The sequence below is a fragment of the Notolabrus celidotus genome, chromosome 20, assembly GCF_009762535.1.
Source record: "Notolabrus celidotus isolate fNotCel1 chromosome 20, fNotCel1.pri, whole genome shotgun sequence".
Classification (NCBI taxonomy): domain Eukaryota; kingdom Metazoa; phylum Chordata; class Actinopteri; order Labriformes; family Labridae; genus Notolabrus; species Notolabrus celidotus.
Window position 1 is genome coordinate 19,546,655 of NC_048291.1, and position 21,569 is coordinate 19,568,223.

At 43.2% G+C, this 21,569-nt stretch overlaps 1 protein-coding gene across 2 annotated transcripts in view; it reads left to right on the plus strand.

Annotated features, from left to right (window-relative positions):
• Positions 1 to 401: 401 nt before the first annotated feature.
• Positions 402 to 21,569, plus strand: part of traf7 (TNF receptor-associated factor 7) — a 31,769-nt gene continuing 10,601 nt past the window's right edge. Inside the window, exons 1-19 of one of the 2 annotated variants that reach the window (XM_034711292.1) lie at positions 557 to 645; positions 1,382 to 1,507; positions 6,531 to 6,692; positions 6,806 to 6,863; positions 6,952 to 7,043; positions 7,142 to 7,258; positions 7,921 to 8,013; positions 8,346 to 8,379; positions 9,658 to 9,880; positions 9,984 to 10,118; positions 10,733 to 10,828; positions 10,942 to 11,063; positions 12,694 to 12,767; positions 12,910 to 12,958; positions 13,653 to 13,780; positions 14,122 to 14,204; positions 14,323 to 14,362; positions 14,465 to 14,581; positions 16,030 to 16,152. In XM_034711292.1, coding sequence (XP_034567183.1) covers positions 6,812 to 6,863; positions 6,952 to 7,043; positions 7,142 to 7,258; positions 7,921 to 8,013; positions 8,346 to 8,379; positions 9,658 to 9,880; positions 9,984 to 10,118; positions 10,733 to 10,828; positions 10,942 to 11,063; positions 12,694 to 12,767; positions 12,910 to 12,958; positions 13,653 to 13,780; positions 14,122 to 14,204; positions 14,323 to 14,362; positions 14,465 to 14,581; positions 16,030 to 16,152 — 1,578 coding nt within the window. In that variant the 5' untranslated portion in view covers positions 557 to 645; positions 1,382 to 1,507; positions 6,531 to 6,692; positions 6,806 to 6,811. Of the gene's footprint in view, positions 646 to 1,381; positions 1,508 to 6,530; positions 6,693 to 6,805; positions 6,864 to 6,951; positions 7,044 to 7,141; positions 7,259 to 7,920; positions 8,014 to 8,345; positions 8,380 to 9,657; positions 9,881 to 9,983; positions 10,119 to 10,732; positions 10,829 to 10,941; positions 11,064 to 12,693; positions 12,768 to 12,909; positions 12,959 to 13,652; positions 13,781 to 14,121; positions 14,205 to 14,322; positions 14,363 to 14,464; positions 14,582 to 16,029; positions 16,153 to 21,569 lie in introns of both variants that reach the window. The other variant, XM_034711290.1, reaches the window with a different exon arrangement.

Sequence of the window (21,569 nt, forward strand, 5' to 3'; positions counted from 1 at the left end):
ACGTATTGAAAATACCCCCCCCCCCCCATAAAGTAATATCTTATTTTATCTTAAGTTGTATGTGAACTACAGCATGAACAGTTTATTTCAACATATTTATTTAAATGTACTGTACTTCTATGTGACCACCCCTTGCCAATATTATAAAAGGGGTTTACTTTTCCTTCTAGGTGTCCTTACAATGCGTTGCATTCATGCACGTAGCTCTAAAGAAGGCCTTCAGGAGTATTTTCCACGGTACAGTGTTGGGAAGTATCTCGCCATATCACACCATCGTGCACGTGCGTTCACCGTAAAACGTGATGGTGGTTGTCGCATGATGGTTCGGTCACTCCTACAACCAATACGACACATTTCCGTAGCGAATGTGCACATAAGTGGAAATAGAGAGCTTTGCAGTTGGTTTGCGGAATTTACTGACAGCACCGAGACCAATGATGTCCCCACGAAGTGGATTATTGGAAGCGGAGTCCGATAATAGAGAGGGGCATACGTCTTCAGCGACAGAACTATGCTTTTAACTACGTGTCCCAGGATGCACTGCGGCGTTTGAGATGTGTGTACATGAAGCAGGGAGCGAGGGGGGAGAAGGGAAGATTTAGGAATTCGTCTGCAGACTTGGAGCTGCGCTGTTAAAGAATAATGGTAAGAGCACAAACTAAAATCAAGCTTTTGCTCAAATAGTTCTCATTCTCAGTGTAAAAGGACTTCGATGTTTCCTATGTGTTGGCAGAGTTTGCGACAGACCGCTTACAGCAGTGATTGCTAATAGGAAATGTAACATTAGCTAACTTAAGCTAGCAAACAAGGCACTTTAGCTAGCTAATTTTTGCCATTTTATCAGACAACGACAGGGCCACAGCTGCTGACGGACCGCATTTCTGGCTTTTATCTGTTAACATGCACAAAACAGATTCAGTCATACATGTACGGTGTTTGAACATTTGGCATAGCGGGCTGTCAGTGTTCAAGTTTAGCCTGTTTAGGGAGTGTGTGTGTGTGTGTGTGTGTGTGTGTGTGTGTGTGTGTGTGTGTGTGTGTGTTCCGCCCCCCTTTTCTTTACGGGAATCTCCTGGCTTGTGAAAACAGACAGTGACACTGGATGGAGAGGATTATGGGTCCTGGATAGTTTCTGCAGCCACGTGAGCTGACAGTCTGCATACCTCTGTGTTTACATCAGAATCTAATTGTCCGCTTCGCTGGTTTTTGACTGTCACTTCTCCCTCTTCCCTTTGTCTGTGAATTGCTCCCTCCCTCTCTGCTTCAGAGCCGTATCCTGTGTGTTTATGGGTTAGTTGATACCGGTGACTTTTTATTGTTTCAGTTATTAGATTGTCAGTGCTGCATTCACTCAAGTGCATTGTTTTTTGTGCTTTCTCAGGTGTTTGTGTATGTTCCAAGGGAGGATCAATAACTTCAACAAGTGGAAAAAGTCCCAAGTGCTTGGTGCTGTTGTGCAGACATTTTATTTACATTTGCACAATTAGGAATAATAAAGGACAATCAGGTAGTTCTACACGTTTTAACTTTCTCCATTCAGCTGATGCTGAGTTTCAAGTTTAGAGAAACTATACTAAGAATTCTTATATGGCAGATTCCATTAAGAAAGGTATGAATAATGTTGCCACATGACAACAATGATACTTCATGCATCTTGCGCCGTGTTCTGAAGAACACACTGTAACTCACAACTTACTGACACAGTCACCAAACTTTCAACTTCCTGGTTGACTCATGGCTGACTTAATACATCTCTTTTTTTGTTTTGTTTTACAAATTATGAAGGAAACATCCTAGTTGCATGAACTAAACAGTAATATTTCATCCTCTTTGCCGTCACAACTAAAGCGGAATCATGTTTGAATGTGTTTCTGTGCATGAAGAAAGTAAAGTAGGTCAAACATCTATTTAAAACATTTGTTTGACTCACTCTGCAGTTTTCGTACTTATTGCCTTAAAGCATGACTGTAGCCATGGCCAAGTGTGGTTGTGCATTTTTTTCTCTCTGTTAAATCAGGAACAGATTTATTGGCCAGCCTTAGACTGAATTCAGTAGGGATCATGCATCATGAGTCAGAGGCAAATCACCCTGGGTCTCGTTAAGAACACTATACACACTACACAGGGTCTGAAAGAGGGGAATACCCCGACTCAAGTGAAGTATCTGTGTGGCCCATGTGTGCAAAAATGTTGGAGGCAGTGAAAGTTGATGTAACAGATAGGGAGCAGTGAAGGGAAACCAGGTTGCATACTGATACCTCTCACACATTTGATTTCATTTTATATCAAAGTTTCACATTTAACCCCTAGAATGTATAAAAAATGGACATAGTCTCCGTGACGTCAGCCATCTGTTCCTGTGGCGCTGTTTTGAAGCAGGTGCGATATTGGAAATGTTGAGCACACACACATGCATACAGACCTGTCGTGTTAACAGCCCCTTTGTGTGGCAGTCGCGTTAACCAGTGGCAGGACGAGGTGCTGCTAGTAGCGGGCACTGACAGCATCTGTCTCGATCTTTATGTCGTTGTTTCTGTGACGCGACGTGGCGTGTATGTTTACATTATACAGCCATGCTCAGTTACTGGAAATGCATGTGTAGTGGTGAGATTCAGAAACAGAGAAAATCGCTGCGACTGTCGCTAATGTTTTCTTCTTCTTTTGCTAATTAATGCAATCAGCGTTCTTCTTCTTCTTCTGTAACTTAATGCAAACAGCTTTAAGAAGCTTTAAAGCTACCGTCTGGCAGGAAAACCGTATTACAACCAGGCACCGGTGAAAACAATTGAAAAATTGTACTTTTAAAATGAGAAAATATTCGCAATAACTGTTTGATTTTTACTAAGTGAACGATTATTCAGATATTCAAAAATCATTGCCCATCCCTACCCTGTACTGTGTGTGCCGATAAAGAAATTAGCTACTCAGACCTAAATGTTTTTTTAACCAGGCTGTAAACATGTTTATTATTGCCGCAAAGATTGTCTTCTTTGAATGGGTGTGTATGTGGTTTCCGGTGTTTCTGCAGCCAGCCTCAAGCGAACGCTCGATGAACTGCAGTTTTTAGCACTTCCGTATGGGCTTTGTATTTTAAGACCCGAGGTTGCCTCTTGATTTAACCTCAAAGTGCTGAGGAGTGGGCTGGAGTGCCTGCCCTGAATGTTAACTGATAAATCTTTGAATTTAGGTCTTCCAAAGTAAGAACAAAAAATAACATTAAAGAATTACAGAATAGAGCATCAATAGGTTTTAATACCATCTAGTAGTTCCTTTGCATATATCACCATTACACTTGAAATTAGCACATTGTTTTTGTGTGTGTAAAATGATCACAGTTTACTGGACTGTGCTGTTAGGCATCCGAAACATCTTTAACATACACAAAGTCTGGAAATGAAGCCAGTGACTCCTCCACACCGTAAAATATCTTCATAACAGTCCCAGTCAGAGGCTAAGCTTGCAATAACAAAACCACATAAACAAAAAGCTTGTACTCAGCTATTACATTTCCATTTCCGATACTAAGCTCATGGTGTGAAATAGCACTGATTCACATCATCATTCTGGTGAAGTGTAATAGACTTAGTTTCATATCTGTTCACATATACACTACCACATATTGCTGCATGATAGCTGTGTTTATATAAGAAGCAGTGCTCAGATAAAAACAATTAGCTGATAGTGTGCCTTGCCAAAAGATGGTGGTATGCAACACCATATGGTGGTAGATTAGCAGCATTTGCTAGTAGTTAGCAGCATGTGGTGTGGCATTTTGCTACTAGGTAGGGCTTGTGGAATGTACTGGTCCCCTCTGTGGTATGCCAACAGTATGCCAAGTCTCTGGAAGATTGGACACAAATCTTCTGATTGAGGAAATGCTTTGAATGGCTAACCTGCTGCTTACCGGCATTGGCATTTATGTAATGTGCGATGTCTTTGTGTCTATTGTGGGGCGGCTGTGGCTTAGCAGTCATCTCTAAATCAGAGGGTTCGTGGTTTGATTCCAGCTCATGCTGTCACATGCTAAAGTGCCTATGGGCAAGACTCTGAACCCCAAATTTCTCCCAGGGGCATATCCAGGGGTGTGTGCATGTGCATATGAAGTGGATTAGTTGATAATGGTGGTCCCTTACTATAGCCACATCTGCCATCAGTGTATGAATGTGGTGAGAACAGGTGAATGTGACAAGTAAGGGATAATGTTAGCAGATAGTTATGGGGAATAGAATCGTGACAGGGTGAGACAAGACCCTGACGCGAAGACCTGAAAGTTTCACACACCTGCTCTGCTCGTTGCTAGGATTGCTGGACAGGATCCAATACGACAATGTCCGTAGCCTGCCGATTTAGCATGCTAACCGAAACTAACTCTTTACCCACATTGTTTTGATGCTAACGGAAGCTAACAGTTTTACCTCACCTTACAGTCTATAGTGTAAACAAGCAGAAGAAAAATGTGCTGGAACTCTTATCCGCGGATTGATTTGACATGATGTGTGATCAGTATGCCTCTTGCGTTGCTCATATTAACGAAAGTTTACAACCGTTGTCAAGGGGTTTTGAACGATTAGAATCAAGCATCTTACACAACCGGGAAGATGAGTAAGAAAGACGGGTAATGAGTAATGTTAGAGTGCTTCGAGTGGCCGGAAAGAAAAGCACTATAATAGTACAAGTCCATTTTCCATGTCTGCTGACTGTTCATGGTGGCTAGGCTAGTAGGTAAGCTAAAGGCTAAATTACTTCAATGTAATCACAGAGGTACAACCACAGTTGGTTGTAGGAAACAATCATTCTTTGAATACACATTAAAGGCTTTCTTTACCTCGCTATGTTGCACTTTAGTTGATAGTGTAGACAAAAAAATGTGTTGTTGAATAGTGGTGATATGCTGCTGGCCCCCCAATAGCATACCATTGCCACTGATCTACTCACATACTGCATGGCATACCATTGGCCACTTTTTGAACTTTCTCTGCAAGCACCACATTTTCCGGGTCAGGAATAACCTGTTCTTCATCTTTCACTCGGTTGGTGCCATGTTTTACCCAAGCGGCAACCTCCGGCCTCAAACTATGAAGCCCATGCGGAAGTGTTATAAACTGCAATTCATCGAGAATCCACTTGAGGCTGTCTGCAGAAACACCGGAAACCACATAGACACCAATTCAAAAAAGACAATCTTTGCAGCATTAAAGCTGGGGTTGGTAGTCAGATTAAGATACACTTTTTGTCATACTGGTTAAAATTATCTTTATGTCCCAATGGCAATCAGTACTTAATGTGTTCTTAAAAAAGAGCCAAAAAAAGCTGCTATCTACAGCCGGAGTAAACCTTAGAAAACACCAATTCACAAAGCTCTCACCACGGGGGCTCTGACAAGAAGAAGAATGAATGACATTTAGTAAGTCCTACAGAAAATGTATATGTATTGTAGCGTCCGCCCGGATGCTGTAGGGATGACGAGCCGATTCATTAACACGTTGGGCTTTAATAACCGTTCACTGTCGGCCGTGATCACGCCAACCAACAAAGCAACAATCAATGTTTGAATGAATGAAGAACTTCTCCTCTTGTCCCTCCTCTCTACCGCTTGCACTCTCTACACCTCTCCTGATGCCTTCGCTAACCGTCAGCACTGTAGGAATTAAGAACATCTACACTGAACATGTTTAACAAACAGTAGAGCTGTTACAGTATTATATGTATTATAACTTTTCTCCTGATATCGTGTCACCGGTACGACTGGATAATGCTAGCATGACAGTTGTGAGTACTAACAGCAGCCATGTTTGTTTGTGTTTTTAACTTTCACTATGATAATATTTTGGTGAGGACCGGTTTTGAATCAGTCACGATCATATGGTCGAGAATCGGCGGCGCTCGTGCATGTTAGCGGGGGTGTCGTTTTGGAGGAGCTCTGAGGGGTAGGGAGGAGGGGTTAGACGGAGTCCTGAAGACATGCTACATTCAAATTCATGCTAGTTTTCCGAGACTACCAACCCCAGCTGTAATAAACATGTTTACAGCCTGGTTCAAAAAACGGCTTGGCTCTACGTAGCTAATTTATTTATTGGCACACACTGTAAGGGGGGTGAATTTTTTTCTAATGCAACGGTTCAGAAGATATTAAGATCACGAGTTTTTGCCCAAATAAGGACATGACTGACTTGACTCCCGGACGGGAACACTGTAGCTGTTGGCTAGGAGGCTCAAACCCCGCCTCTTTACGTCACACTATGCCTGGTTCAGTTCCGCATTTCCAATATGGCTGCCGCCGTCGATTGGCTTCAAAACAGCACCCAGGAACAGATGGGTGACGTCACGGATACTACGTCCATTATTTATACAGTAGAAGCTTGGAGAAGCTGACTTTGGGGGTTTTATGCGATGATCAACTTTTTAGTATGTGTTATAAATGAAACCCCAAACTTGATATGTTTGAAATGTGACTCACAACACTTCTCTTATTCATGTAACTTCTGCTCAACTCTCTGCAAACCTTCCTTGTGTGCTTTTCCTCTTCCCAGGCCTAGCTCTCTAGCCAGATGCAAGCACTTCATCCGACATTTGTGTGTTCTCCTGGTTCCGAGCAGTGATAAACACATTCCTGCAGTAGATTCCAAGAAGGAGGGAGCCAACAGAGCAACCAACTTTATTCGTCCCGCCACCCCCCGGCAGACTCCAGCAGGGTAAGAGACAGAAGTGCAGCATTTAAAGAAATTGTAGTCCAACATCTAGATTATCTTATTATGTGTGACATATTCCAATCTCTTTTTATCCCACCATCTTTGATGAAATGCAGAGCAGGATGGAGGCCTCATTTGGCCCTACCTTCTCAGCTGTGGCTGCTGGAACCAAAGGTGATACACAAATAATAAGACCTTCTAAACTTGATTTAATACTCTTTTTGTGCACCGTTGTAACCAAATTTGCTTATTATATCCACAGCGGAAGCATCCAGCAACTACAAGCAGCATAGAAGAACTCCCTCCTCCTCCAGCACTCTCACCTACTCTCCTCGGGATGATGATGATGGAATGGTACAAACTCAAATCCTTGTATATTTTATGCATTTCCAACAAAATATGAACAGTTTATGACTTCTTTTCTCCACTGTTTCTTCCTACCATCCCGTCAGCCTCCGATGGGTACTCCACGAAGGTCTGATTCAGCGATCTCAGTCCGATCTCTCCATTCTGAGTCCAACATGTCCCTGCGTTCCACTTTCTCTCTGCACGAAGAAGAGGAGGACACGGTATGATGCCTTGAATGCAAATATTACATCCCTGGAACATAAAAAAACTCAGATTTTGAGACTTAAGTCACGCTAAAAGTAGAGCTGGGCGATATTGAAAAGATGTTATCATGCTCAGATTTTACATATCGGTCGATAATGATAATTATCCTGATAAATATAAAATCCTAATTTAATTTAAATTGAAAGGCAGATTTTTGGTCTCGAGTGAAAGTTGAAAAAAAAACTAATTGTTAGCTTGTATCTGGGATTTAGTTCTCTGATAAGCTTTGTTAATCCATCATTTTTGATGGTGCTAATAGGAAGCAGGTCTTTTGTGTAAGATAAGACTTTTTGTGTAGTATGTAGATTCTTATTTTTCTTAGGTTGAGATAATTTGCATGATTTGCTGAGTAATATTGTTTCCCACAGTGCAGTCAATGCATCATGGTTATTCAGTTTTCAGTTGTACTTCTAGTTGCAACCAGTGTTTAAGGCACATTAGCGCCCCCTCCCTTTCCTGTGGTTGGGGGGTAAAATTACAGGTTTAGATATATCACATTTTTATCGAACATTTCTTACATTTATATTGAGAAGAATTATATCACGATAATCATCGTTATCGAATTATCGTCCAGCCCTAGCTAAAAGTAACAAGTGTGTGTGTGTGTGTTTTTGTGCAGGAGCCCCAGGTGTTTGCGGAGCAGCCGTCAGTAAAACTTTGCTGCCAGTTGTGCTGCAACGTCTTCAAGGACCCAGTCATCACAACATGCGGGGTGAGTTTTCTTTCTTCCAGCCTTTCTTTTTTTCATCCGTCCGTCTTCCTCATTCCCTTTGCACATGATCTTGTTTTCACCTTCTTTTTATCGAACTCTGTTTACCTTTTCTTCAAAACTTCTTTTTAAGTGTTGAAACAGTTTGACAATGCTTCATCACTTCCCCCTATGACACATCACAAACTAATTATTGTCTCTTGTTCTAATAGATACAAAATATACTACAATAATCTGCACTGTGGTAAAAAAATATGTTGCTGTATTTCCTGGTCAGTTGTTTTAAACATGAAAATGACGACTTTCATATCATCTGTTTTATCTCCTTTCCTCAGCACACCTTCTGCAGACGATGTGCCTTGACTTCAGGTAAGACCTTGCATGTATTAAAGGGGACATTTCATAAAAAAGCAACTTTTTCAGTATTTTGCACATATACATGGGTGTCCGGAGAATTAACTCGCTCACAAAACGTGAAATAAGCCCACCCAGTCCTTTATTAGTGGTCCACTGGTGTCTGATCATACACACAATCTTAATATAATCATTCAACAATGTTTCAAGACATGTAGGGTGATGGAGCTGAGTTTCACTGTTGGTTTGATGTGTTGTTTAAATGCACATTTCATACCGTAATGTCCCGCAGAATGTGCAGGAGAAAAGGCGGTGTCGTTGTTTGGATTATTTCGATCTGTAAAGTCAACACAAGCAGCAGAGTCTTCCTGTCCCCCTGTCACTCTGTGGTGTAGATTTCATCCTAAACATATGGATGACTGTAATGCCGATTGATGCTGTGCTCGCGTTCTGTGGATTCAATGCACCAATTGCAGTTCTGTTGATCCCCCTCCCGCCTGTATGGGAGTCAGCTTTTTACCGTCTTTCTCAGACAGGAGTTGAAGTTTGGCTATGTCTCATCTCATTCTTTTAAAAATCAGTGGAGAGGCGTTTTCCTGGTGTTTTGTGGAGCAGTCAGGTTTACTGTTTCTCTGTGCCGCTATCAATCAAAAGTGTCGTGAGGCGTTTGGATGAAAGCAAAAAAATCCGGTGCTTCACTGCACGGTCATGGACGAATGTTGTTATGGAAAAGTGTAGACCAATATGACGATCTGTATTTGGTATTTTTTCCACCGGACATTTTGACCGATGATATCTCTAAATGCCGGACTAACTTGTGTATGAATTCTGCATTTACATCTGAGTCCAGTTCTAACATGCAAGGCCGGACAGTGCTGTCTCCTGTTGCCATGTTTTGGGGCATGTTCGCAAGTTGCTATGATAACACAACGCACTTTTCATGTTGGCACACACAAGAGAGGGGCAGGGTGAAAAGGAGCTCATGTAGATTTAAAAAGGCACACACCAAAAAGGACTGTTTTTAGAAAAGGTGTTTAGAGCTGGTCCGAAACCTCCTCTGGAGCTTGATTTATATAATATTTAGAATGACACATGGCAAGGATGTTTCATTTAGACAACAGAACTGTATTAAATGGTTGAAAAAGGGCATGATATGTCACCTTTAAAGAGCATAGATCCAGGTTCTGTCAAACACAGGTGGCAGAACGAACATCAGTAATGGCTTTAGTGGATGAGTCAGCACTGCAGCTGTAGTGAAATGTGTGCTTAGTGATATCCTTATCCTCCTAACAGACAAGTGCCCCGTGGATGCAGCTAAGCTAACAGTCGTAGTGAACAACATTGCCGTAGCCGAGCAGATCGGGGAGCTGTTCATTCACTGTAAATACGGCTGCAGGGCCACAGCAAGCGCTGCAGGCGCGGCTGCATCCTCCAATTCCACAGTGGCTGGTAAACCCGGGGCGTTTGAGGTGGACCCCCTGGGCTGCCCGTTCACCATCAAACTGTCCACACGCAAGTATGGATAACAGAATATATCTACACTGCTTCTCCTTCATGTATGTGAAATGTCATACTCCAAAGCTGGCACTGACCTTTTGCCCTTTTTCTTATTTCCAAAGAGAGCATGAGGCCAGCTGTGACTACAGGCCAGTCCGCTGCCCCAACAACCCCTCCTGCCCCCCACTGCTCACCATGAACCTCGAGGCTCACCTCAAAGAATGTGAACATATCAAATGCCCACACTCCAAATATGGGTGAGTACAAAAACATATCAAAACGACTACTCTGGTTTACTTTCAGCAATAACTCTCACATCAATCAATCAATTTTTATTTATATAGCGCCAAATCACAACAGACGTTATCTCAAGACACTTTTACAAACATGGCAGGTCTAGACTGTACTTTATGTTAAATTATTAACAAAGATCCAAAATTAAGACAGGATACGATCCAGTCCCCTCTTTCTGACAGGACTCGATCTTATCTCAGCTTAATCCACCATGAGCATTGCACCTCACAGTATTTACCTAGTTACAGTGGCAAGGAAAATCTTCCTTTAACAGGCAGAAACTTCGAGCAGAACCAGACTCATGTTAGACAGCCGTCTGCTTCAATTGAGTTGGGGTTGGACAGAGGGGTAGAGGAGAATAAGAGAGAGAGAGATGATAGTGATGGGACGGATAGTAGTAGTAGTAGGAAAATGAGAAATAACATAGAGATGAGCGTTGCAATGACGTTTTTCTCGTGCTATCTGAAACTTTATTGTTTAGTACATTTTTTGCATGTTCTAGGTCTCAACGCAGTCTCTGTTATACTCACAAATTCCATATTCCTCTACTGTCCACCAAACCTCTCTTCCTCAACAGCTGTACATTCATTGGTAACCAGGACACATATGAAACACACCTGGAGGTGTGTAAATTTGAGGGTCTAAAGGAGTTTCTGCAGCAGACTGATGACAGGTAAGCATTGCAGTGCTTTAAATGACTGGTTCTGTCTGTTAGACCAAACATAATATCATGATAGTTCTTTTCTATGTACTTGTGAGTAATCGCTGACATTTGACCTTGTTAAGGTTCCATGAGATGCAGCTGACTCTGGCCCAGAAGGATCAAGACATTGCTTTCCTGCGCTCCATGTTGGGAAAATTGTCAGAGAAGTTGGATCAGCTGGAGAAGAACTTGGAGCTCAAATTTGGTAAAATACATCAGAGAAAGAAGCTCTTTAGGGTAGGGTCAAGCTTAAGGCTGGATCCTACAATAACCTTGATGCAGTTGGATGACTTTATTGACAGACTGAGAAGTAAAATGAAGTAAATGTGTTGAGAAAAGGGACTCCCTTTTAAAGCTAAGGTTGGTAGTCTCGGAAAACCAGCATGAATTTGAATGTAGCTTTTCCGCATGACTCCGTCTAACCCCTCCCCTCCTCCCTCGGAGCTCCTCCAAAACGACGCCCCCCCCCCGCTCACATGCACGAGGGCCACTGATTCTCGACCATATGATCGTGACTGATTCAAAACCGGTCCTCACCAAAACATTATCATAGTGAAAGTTAAAAACACAAACAAACATGGCTGCTGTTAGTACTCACAACTATCATGCTAGCATTATCCAGTTGTACCGGTGACACGATATCAGGAGAAAAGTTATAATACATATAATACTGTAACAGCTCTACTGTTTGTTAAACGTGTTCAGTATAGATGTTCTTAATTCCTACAGTGTTGTAGGTCAGTGAAGGCATCAGGAGAGGTGTAGAGTGTGCGAGCCGAGAGAGGAGAGGAGAAGTTTTTCATTAATTCAAACATTGATTGTTGCTTTGTTGGTTGGCGTGATCACGGCCGACAGTGACCGGTTATTAAAGCTCAACGTGTTCACGAATCGGCTCGTCATCACTACAGCATCCGGACGGACGCTACAGTACATATACATTTTCTGTAGGACTTACTGAACGTCATTAATTATTCTGCTTGTTGGTGAGAGCTTTTTAGACTCTGATCCGGACTACAGTCCTGAGCAAAGCACCTCATCAGGTCAGAGGGGACAGGCCCGAGGACGAGCAAGAGGGTCAGTAAATAGAGTCAGGGGAAGTAGAGGCAGGAGACGGGGACTCGGAGGAGTGCACGCCGGGGAAATGTACGCGCAGGAGGAGGGCAGAACGGCTGGATGGGATTTGATTGGTTTAAAATTTGGGGAGCCAAAAAACGGTGATTGGTTAGTGTTTTCCCAGGTTTACTCTGGCTGTAGATAGCAGTTTTTTTTCACTCTTTTTTTATGAACACATCATGTAATGATTGCCATCAGGACATAAAGATCATTTTAACCAGTATGACAAAAAGTGTCCATCACCAGCTTTAAAGAGATGTTCATGCATCTCAAATCAACAATAGAAGCCTTACCCCTAAATGCAATGCAAACCTCATCTGTATCTCTCCCAATTAGGTGTGTATGCTATGATGAACATCAGCTGTTGTTGCTTTTTGTGTCTGGTCTCTTGATCAGCTGCAAAATCATTGCAATCCTTTCACATTACTTGTGTCTCCAAAGAATTGAATTGAATTTGCTTTATTGGCATGAACAAAGACATGTTGTTGCCAAAGCACATAAAATTCATACACATACATTACATATATATTCATTACATATTATATATATATATATCTCAGTGTCCTCACTTGATGCGGTATGCTCATAGTCTCTGTCTTCTCTGACCGGGAATGTTATATAATCCTAAGTGGCCACATTCTTTGAGCATGGCGTCCTAACTTGTTTTCTTTTTTTCCTCACTTAAGTTCAAAAAGTTGAAGTGCCTCTCTTTGTGTTTTTAGATGTGTTGGATGAGAATCAGAGCAAACTTAGCGAGGACCTGATGGAGTTTCGTAGGGATGCCTCGATGCTTAACGTAAGTGTGTGTGCATTTTTTAAAAGCCTTTGAAAACTTAAAGTGTCATTAAGTGTCTGGCATTACAGAATCAGAGTTTGTTTGTAAGTGAGAAGAAAGAATAAAAGAAAACCTGGTGAAAGCTGATTGTTTGTCCCTACAGGATGAGCTGTCTCACATCAATGCCAGGCTCAACATGGGAATCCTGGGTTGTAAGTATTTGTCTTTTCTTCCTTCATCCTACATCTTCTTTTTTATTCACAACTACCCTCAGAACATTTTATGAAACCTTGCTGAGCTTTGCTACGGAAAAAGATGAGGGTCCCTAAAATACATTTTGATTTCTTTGTTTTTTTTAAGAACTTTTTATTTGAAGTTTTACACTTTATACAGAAGATCAATATGAATAATCTAGGAAAGTGATGTTTTTCTTGTGTAAAACTAAAAAAGTAGATAATTGAATGAATGAAAAAAAACAAAACTATAATAATAATATTTAATAAATGGGGAGAAAAAAATAGTGGAAATACAATAAAAAATCTGTTAATATTTAAAAAATAAACAAGTACAAAATGTAAAATATATATATATTAACAACAAAAACAAACAAACAGAAAAACAAAAAGAATTTAAAGAATAAACACTACATGTGAGACATTTTTTAAGGTGTCTCTTTTAACTGAGAAAAAATTCTGAATTTAACATTAGTATTTTGCCTTTAATCTCATAATAACAAGTACATGAGCTTTGCAGCTCATATTTAGTTGTAAAAGATTTCCCATTTTAGTTCTTCTTTTTTAACTAAATCTAGCTCTGACTGTACCTTCCTTTCCTTACCTCCTTTCCTCTCTGTCTTACCTTAACCCCTCCCGTACCCTTCTAATCTCTCTCTTTGTCTTCGTGTAGCATACGACCCCCAGCAGATCTTCAAATGCAAGGGGACATTTGTTGGCCACCAGGGTCCCGTTTGGTGCTTGTGTGTCTACTCCACTGGAGACCTGCTCTTTTCTGGGTCTTCAGATAAGACTATCAAGGTAACACCAACACACAACATTAGTATATTACCTCCTGTTGATGTAATAGAGTTTTGGATGTATAATTTAAACTGGACTTCCCTTCTACAAAGTAACTGTAGCATACCCCAGTTTTTTTTATGTGCAGTGCTATATTTGGCCTAAATGCAGCTCACACCCACTCATTTCCAGAGTTGTTATGATAATTTTCCCACAGACTTGTCCTGTCTTTGATTGCTAGAATTGTAGAATAATTTTAAGGCGTATTGTTACTGTTCTAAAAATGCTTTTAGAGAAGATAGACAACTGAAAAAAAAAACCTTTGAGCAATAGGTAAATTAACATTGTCTTCTCCCCCTCAGGTTTGGGACACCTGCACCACCTACAAGTGTCAGAAAACCCTTGAGGGTCATGATGGGATTGTTTTGGCACTTTGTATCCAAGGGTAAGGAAATGCTTGTGCACAAACACAGCAGGATCATTACAGTGCATGACATCTGGGAATGACCATCCTCCTCCCCAAAGCAGGACTCAGTGGTATCTCTTTTTTTTTGTCTCCATAGGAACAGGCTTTACAGCGGCTCTGCAGACTGCACCATCATCGTAAGTATAGCTCACTTCATGCTTCCTTATTTCAAAGCCAGCATGCGTAACATGAGAATGCACTTTTCAAGTAACGAAATGACTGCTGTCAATTTTTTGTAGGTGTGGGATATTCAGACTCTGCAGAAAGTCAATACTATCCGTGCCCATGACAACCCAGTATGCACTCTGGTCTCCTCTCACAACATGTTGTTCAGTGGCTCCCTGAAGGCCATCAAGGTACTGTTATGAACATGACTTATCACCCAGAGTGTGTGACGTGTGTGGTGTTTTCAAAACGTCTGCTCAAACATCTGATTTTTTCCCTCTTTAGTCAAGTCAGGGTTGATTTGAAGTACAGTGCAGATCAACTTTAAGATGATATAGATGATTTGATGATGAAGTATGGTAATGGTTAGAGTAAGTATAGATAAAATATACAAACTAGTACTTCTCTAGCTGTTTGTATTTTACGTTATGGGAGGCAAATAAATGTAGGTGCTTTCCACTCTTGTACTTTATAGGTCATAGTGAGTACTTTGAATCATTTCTAATATGTTTAGGAGATAAATTGATGCATGGAACAAATCTGTATAGAGACCAGAATAGAGAAATTCTTACTGTATGATGTCGGAGGTGAAAAAGTTAATGCAGGATTCAGTTGATAAAGGGGAGTAGGCCCACCTCAACTCCACCTCTTTGCATCTTGCTATGTCGACCAGAGTTAGGTTCTTGCACATTCAAACCCCAAGTTGTAGAATCACTTCTTCCATAACATATTGTACTGCAAAGAACATAGTGGAGGAGTGATATGTCATAGTATATTCCCAGGTTGCTTTAGGGACAGTCATAAACATGTACATAGCTGCTCCTAGCTTGTCTGTCTGTAAGCAAGACAGCAGTTTTTGTTTTCAAATATGGTGTCTTAGACTGCTCAGCTGTGGTTTTCCCACCTTCACCTTTAATCCATTCATAATTAAAGGGGAATCTCTGTGAAATTAAGCATTATTATTAATTATAGTATTCATTAAATTGAAGGAAATCTCTTTCCTAAGTGACCTTGAGTGTTTGACACAGAAGACGAGTGAAGACGTGGCTCTGCGAGGAGGCCCAGACGGTTAAGCAAGAAGCACCGTCTGTGGCCTTTTCTTAGTTACCATGGTTACAAGCTTGAGAGCAAAAGCAGGGAAGGGGAGATTGTGGAGCTGCGTGTGTGATGTCAGTATTTTTACACAGGGACTTTCCTTTCTTACCCAACTCCACTCTGCCCCCTCCCTCCTCCTCCTTCCAACTTACCCTTATTTCAGCCCTGTGACATCATGCACTACAGTGCGTTCACCCCAGCTGTGTTTAATACACAGTGCGTGCGTGCCTGCGTGCCTGCGTGCCTGCGTGCGTGCGTGCGTGTGTGCGTGCGTGCGTGCGTGCGTGCGTGCGTGTGTGTGTGTGTGTGAAACGAGTACTTAAAAAGACAGTGAAAGCTATTTGTAAGTGTAATATAAAGAAAAGCAAATTTGAACTCTTGTCTCTTCATTTCAGCTTGTATTATCTTTATAAATCTTTTCCTTGTGTGTGTGTGTGTGTGTGTGTGTGTGTGTGTGTGTGTGTGTGTGTGTGTGTGTGTGTGTGTGTGTGTGTGTGTGTGTGTGTGTGTGTGTGTGTGTGTGTGTGTGTGTGTGTGTGTGTAGGTGTGGGACATAGTGGGTACGGAGCTGAAGCTGAAGAAGGAGCTGACCGGGCTGAATCACTGGGTGAGAGCACTGGTGGCCTCACAGAACCACCTATACAGCGGCTCCTATCAGACCATCAAGGTAGGTGGAGGGGTATAATGTGCACAAATAAGCTGAAAGTCCTGTTTGATCAAATCGTAGCAATCATAACTAAGATCTGCATTTCTGTCAGTCTGTCTTAACAGCTGAGGGTGTTAGCATGTGATTGTTTAATGAGAGCTACACCATGTATATAGAATGTGAAATGAGATGTTTTTGAACAGCCATTAACAAAAGGCTAAAACCCATAGCTGGGGAAAAGATGCTGGTATGCTAATTTTGCATGAATCCAAACATATAATAATAATAATTGATAGGTTTTGTGTAGCGCTTTTCTTGGTACTCAAAGTCGTTTATAAACGTATTAAGACTTTCGATTGTTTCAAATATCACCGTAACCATTATGGGCATGATTTTACAGCTCAAACAAATCCCTATTTTTCTGGTGTTTTGGAACAGGGTTCCCAAAGTTGGGGTCGGGACATCACGGATACTATATCCATTTTTTATACAGTTACGAGATCCTTATGCGATGACCTCATCATTTCATCAAGTCTCGTTAAGATCTCGTGAAGATCTCGCGGTATTTTAAGAACAGACCGTTTTGAGCAGTTCACACACAAATTCAGGGAGTACTACCAAGACATATGTATACCTAGCGATTTGAAAATTTGCACACAATCAGTACGTCTTTAATTTGACATACAGGTGTAGATCAGGCAACAGGGCAACTATCAGTTGAATAAACAGGCTAGGATACATATGTAGTTGGATATTTTGAAGTTTGAGTTGTTTATTTTTTCTTTTTCATGAGATGCAGCAGAATGAAGATCTGGAAATGTGTTTGATATTCATCTGCTTGTGACAATTTTGAGTGGGTTGGGAAGCTTTAAAGAGTTGCCAAGTAACCAAAAATAGAACATCACATCATTAATGGAAAAGATACACTTAGTTTGAACACTTCTTTGATCTGTAATCTCTGTCAATAAGAGTGTGTTGCTATGGAAGCCTGGTCAAAGCCCTTCATTTGAATAGCTCTTGCTAAGTTAACGGTCACATCATCAATCATGAAACTCCTCAGCTGTCTAAGACTTCCTTATGCTGTGGCTCCGATTGTGGCCACAATCGGAGCCTTAGTACAAGTACTGTAACTGTGGAATTTTTGTGTGTGTTTAGTGAAAGCTGTTGGGATGTATTGTGTTCAGTAATTGGATTCTAAAAGGACTCTGTGTCTGTGTCTGACCGTCATCTTCTCTCCCGCCTCACCGTTAACTGTGGCACCTCTGTGCCTGCATGAGCATCTCTGTTTGTGCTCATGTTAGCGTCTGTCACTAATGAATACCTCAGGGAGCCTGTGGAGAGAAGAAGGACAGAAACAACAGCAAAGAGAGAGAGGGACTGTGGGGTGGTAAGGGGATGTCTGTGGAAGACTGATGAATGAGGGAAGAGATGAAAGAAGACTGTGCTTCTAAATGGTACTCAAAGCAGAGAAGTTAGTCTTAAGGCTGATCTATACTTCTGCGTCGAATCGACGGCGTAGCCTAAGCCGTAGGTCCGCGTAGCTCCCGTACCTAAGCAGAGGCCTACGCACGTAGCTGACGTGCACCTCCTCCAAAATGTAACTACGCGTAGAGCCGACGCGGACCACAAGCTCTGTGATTGGTCCGCTCGACGGCTTTGTCTTTCCCGCATTCACAGCACTTCCGGGATCCCGGACATCGGCCACACATCGGCCGTGTATTTCATCTCCTCCTCTCTATTCTTCATGTAATCATGTCTGTATGATAAACAGCAACATGTATCAGCTGTAGATTAACAGAACACGCTCTGAATCGATGTGGAAAAGTAAACAGAGATCGTAGCAGGACCGGAAGCAGGCGACCAGCTATCAGAGAGACCACACTGCCCTCAAGCGTTTCGGAGGAGAATTGCTGCGCGACACGGACACATCGACGCACAAGTATGTGGGGCTCATGTCCGCGTCAGCCCCTGCTGCGTAGGGGCGACGCAGAAGTATAAATTAGCCTTTACGCCAACACTTAGCCACTGAGGTCTTCTGGAAAATGTTTTTCTGTCTCGAGTGTTTGGTGAAAAACATCCCTTTGAATATTTTGGCAATCAAATATCATTGACAAAGAAAAAACTGCAGGGTCATTTAGGAGTGTTAAAACGTAAAACCACAGATTTCTATTTTAAAACGCGAAAAATTAACCTGTCTGCATGTTCATTTTAAAGGGGACATATCACGCTTTTTTCATCAATATATATTGGTCTAAGAGGTCCCAAAAACATGTATTTAAAGTTTATGCTCAAAAAAACACTTTGAAATCAGATTTTGGCATGCCTGAAAAGTCCTTTTCTTCATTCCTCATCAGAACACTCTGTTTTCCCTCTGACCACGCCCCCTCCGGAAGTGGATGTGCCTCGGCTCTCCAGCACGTTGATCTAATGTTTACATGTTGGCTGAATATACACGGCTGCTCAGAGATCGCGTTACTTCAACCCTCTGAATCTGATCCTGACGGAGAGGCGCCTGTAGCAGGACCTTTCTGAAGGATTGGTCATAGATTTAGTGTTTCTTGTTGTTTTATTTATCAGTATGTAGACGTGTGTCTTGGTACACAGCTACGAACATGTAGCTATGTGGCTATGCTAACTAGCGCTAGCACTTATCCATGATAAATCATCCACTAGATCTTCAAATCTGCAGACGTGGGGAGTAAAACTTTGGGTTACTTAACGTAACCTCGGTTCTTTGATAACAGAGTGAGGTGTTTCACTATGGGAATCGCTTGTGCGTGACCTACCATGGAAGCTCCAATGACACCACGTCTGTCAGAGACAGACAGGTCGGACTGTGCTAGGGCCCCGCCCCTCATATTAATACAGCCGACCCAACCCTCCCAAGTCATTCTAGACCGGTTTCTTACCGTGTACATGCAAGGAGGGAAGTGTTGGTGAAACACCTCACTCTGTTATCAAAGAACCGAGGTTACGTTAAGTAACCCAAAGTTCTTTTTCTAACTTCGTTCGGTGTTTCACTATGGGAGATATAGACCACTCCCGGATTGTATGATTTTCCAGAAGCCATACATCCTGTCGAGCCAGACTGTGATTACTACAATGACAATGGCAAGTTCTTGTCCAGCACAGCTTGTGCTAGGGATGGCCCAGAGACATCCAGCCTATAGAACCTGACAAAAGTGTGTGGCGACGCCCAGCTCGCAGCAGCACAAATGTCCTGCACAGAAACCCCTTTGAACAGGGCCCAAGAGGTAGCCATGCTCCTCGTGGAATGAGCCCTCAGATCCTGGGGGGGCTGCAAGCCCTTCGAACTATAAGCCAGAGAAATAGCCTCCACAATCCAATGTGACAGCCTCTGGCGTGACAACGGCTTACCTCTATGAGGGGTTGCCCATGATACAAACAGCTGGTCCTCTTTTCTGAACTCTGCTGTCCTACACATATACATGTGCAGAGCCCGTACCGGGCACAAAGTGTGCAGCCTCTGCTCCTCCACTGAGGAGAAAGGGGGTGGGTGGAACGCCAAAAGCTCCACTGTGGGACACTTGTAGGCTGACTCCAGCACCTTCGGCACAAATACAGGGTTGGGCCGCAGGCAGACCTTGGTGAGCCCTGGGCCAAACTGTAAACAGGAAGGGCGAATAGACAAAGCCTGTAAATCACTCACGCGTTTCGCTGTGGTTAACGCCAAAATCAAAGCTGTTTTCAGAGAAACAAACTTCATCTCTACTGCCCCCATAGGCTCAAATGGGTGACGAGAGAGGGCATCCAAAACCACTGAAAGGTCCCACAGGGGCACCAGGAGCCTGGAAACCGGGAGCTTGCGCCGTGCACCCTTCATGAACCGGCACACAAGAGGATGTTGCCCCACAGGCTTATCCCCAAAACCCACATGACATGCGGAGATGGCCGCTAAGTACACTTTAATTGTAGAAAATGCCTTTTTCTTATCCACCAGTTCCTGCAGAAAAGACAGCAGGTCAACCACTGAACACTGATAAGGAACGATCTGTCTCATGACACACCATTCCTCAAAAACCCGCCATTTACCACTGTAAAGAGAGCGGGTTGCGGGTGCTCTCGCACTCTGAATGGTGTCTATAACCTGCGCCGGCAAGCCTGCTGCGTTCAGGTTCCACCTCTCACGGGCCAAGCCCAGAGTGCTATGCGGTCCGGGTGCGGGTGGTAGATCTCGCCGTGCGCTTGGGTCAGAAGATCCCTGCGTATGGGGAGAGGCCACGGCTCGTCTGCCAGAATTTGTGTTATCTCTGCTACCCAGTGCTTCGATGTCCACTGTGGTGCAATCAGAATCAGCGACAAACTCTGCTGTCTCACCCTGGCTAATGTGGGAGAGATCAGGCTGAGCGGAGGAAATGCATAAAGCAGCACGTCCGGCCATGGGTGGGCTAGAGCATCCATACCTAGAGGGGCATTCACCTCGGACAGGGAGAAATACAGCGGACACTGAGCGTTTTCTCGCGAGGCGAAGAGATCTACGGCTGCCCGGCCGTATCTCTGCCATATTTGTTCCACCACCTGCGGATGGAGTGTCCATTCCCCGTATAGCGGGTTCCCCCGTGACAGAAGATCCGCCCCCCTGTTCAACACCCCTGGCACATGCGTCGCTCGAAGTGACAGGAGCCGTGTGCTGCTCCACATGATCATTTTCCGAGCCAACGTGTGTAACTGTAGTGAGCGAGTCCCGCCTTGGCGGTTTATATACGCCACCACTGTGGAGTTGTCCGTTTTCACCAGAACATGGTGACCCTGGATAAACTGCAGGAAATGCTGTAAAGCTAGGAACACTGCCCAAAGCTCTAAAACATTTATGTGGGCCTGAGCCAGCCTCGGGCTCCAGGTACCGTTCACTGTTCTGCCCGACAAGGTCGCTCCCCAGCCTGACAGGGACGCGTCCGTCGTCATGGTTACCCTGGATGACACCGTGCCGAGCGCGACGCCTGACGCGAGAGCCGCAGCGTCCCTCCACGGGCGGAGCGCAGCCAAACACGTCGGCGTTACTTTCACTCGCCGGCTGAGGTGTCTGCGCGGGCAGAGGCGCAACGCCGCTACCCAGCGCTGAAAATCCCTCATCATCAGAAGCCCCAGGGGCACTACAGATATCACTGAAGCCATGAGGCCGAGCAGGCGTAGGCATAGTCTGAATGATATGACTTTTCCCCGCTCGAAAAGGGAGAGGCAATGCATGAGAGACGTTAATCTCCCCTCTGATAGCGTGACACGATACGAGAGGGAGTTTATGCTGAGCCCCAGGTATTCTGTATATTGACTGGGTTGTAATCTGCTTTTCCCCCAGTTTATATTGAACCCAAGATTCCTGAGATGACCTGTCACCGCAGCCGAATCTCTGATTGCCTGTTCGCGTGAATGGGAGCATATCAGATAATCGTCTATGTACGAGAATATTCTGATGCCGC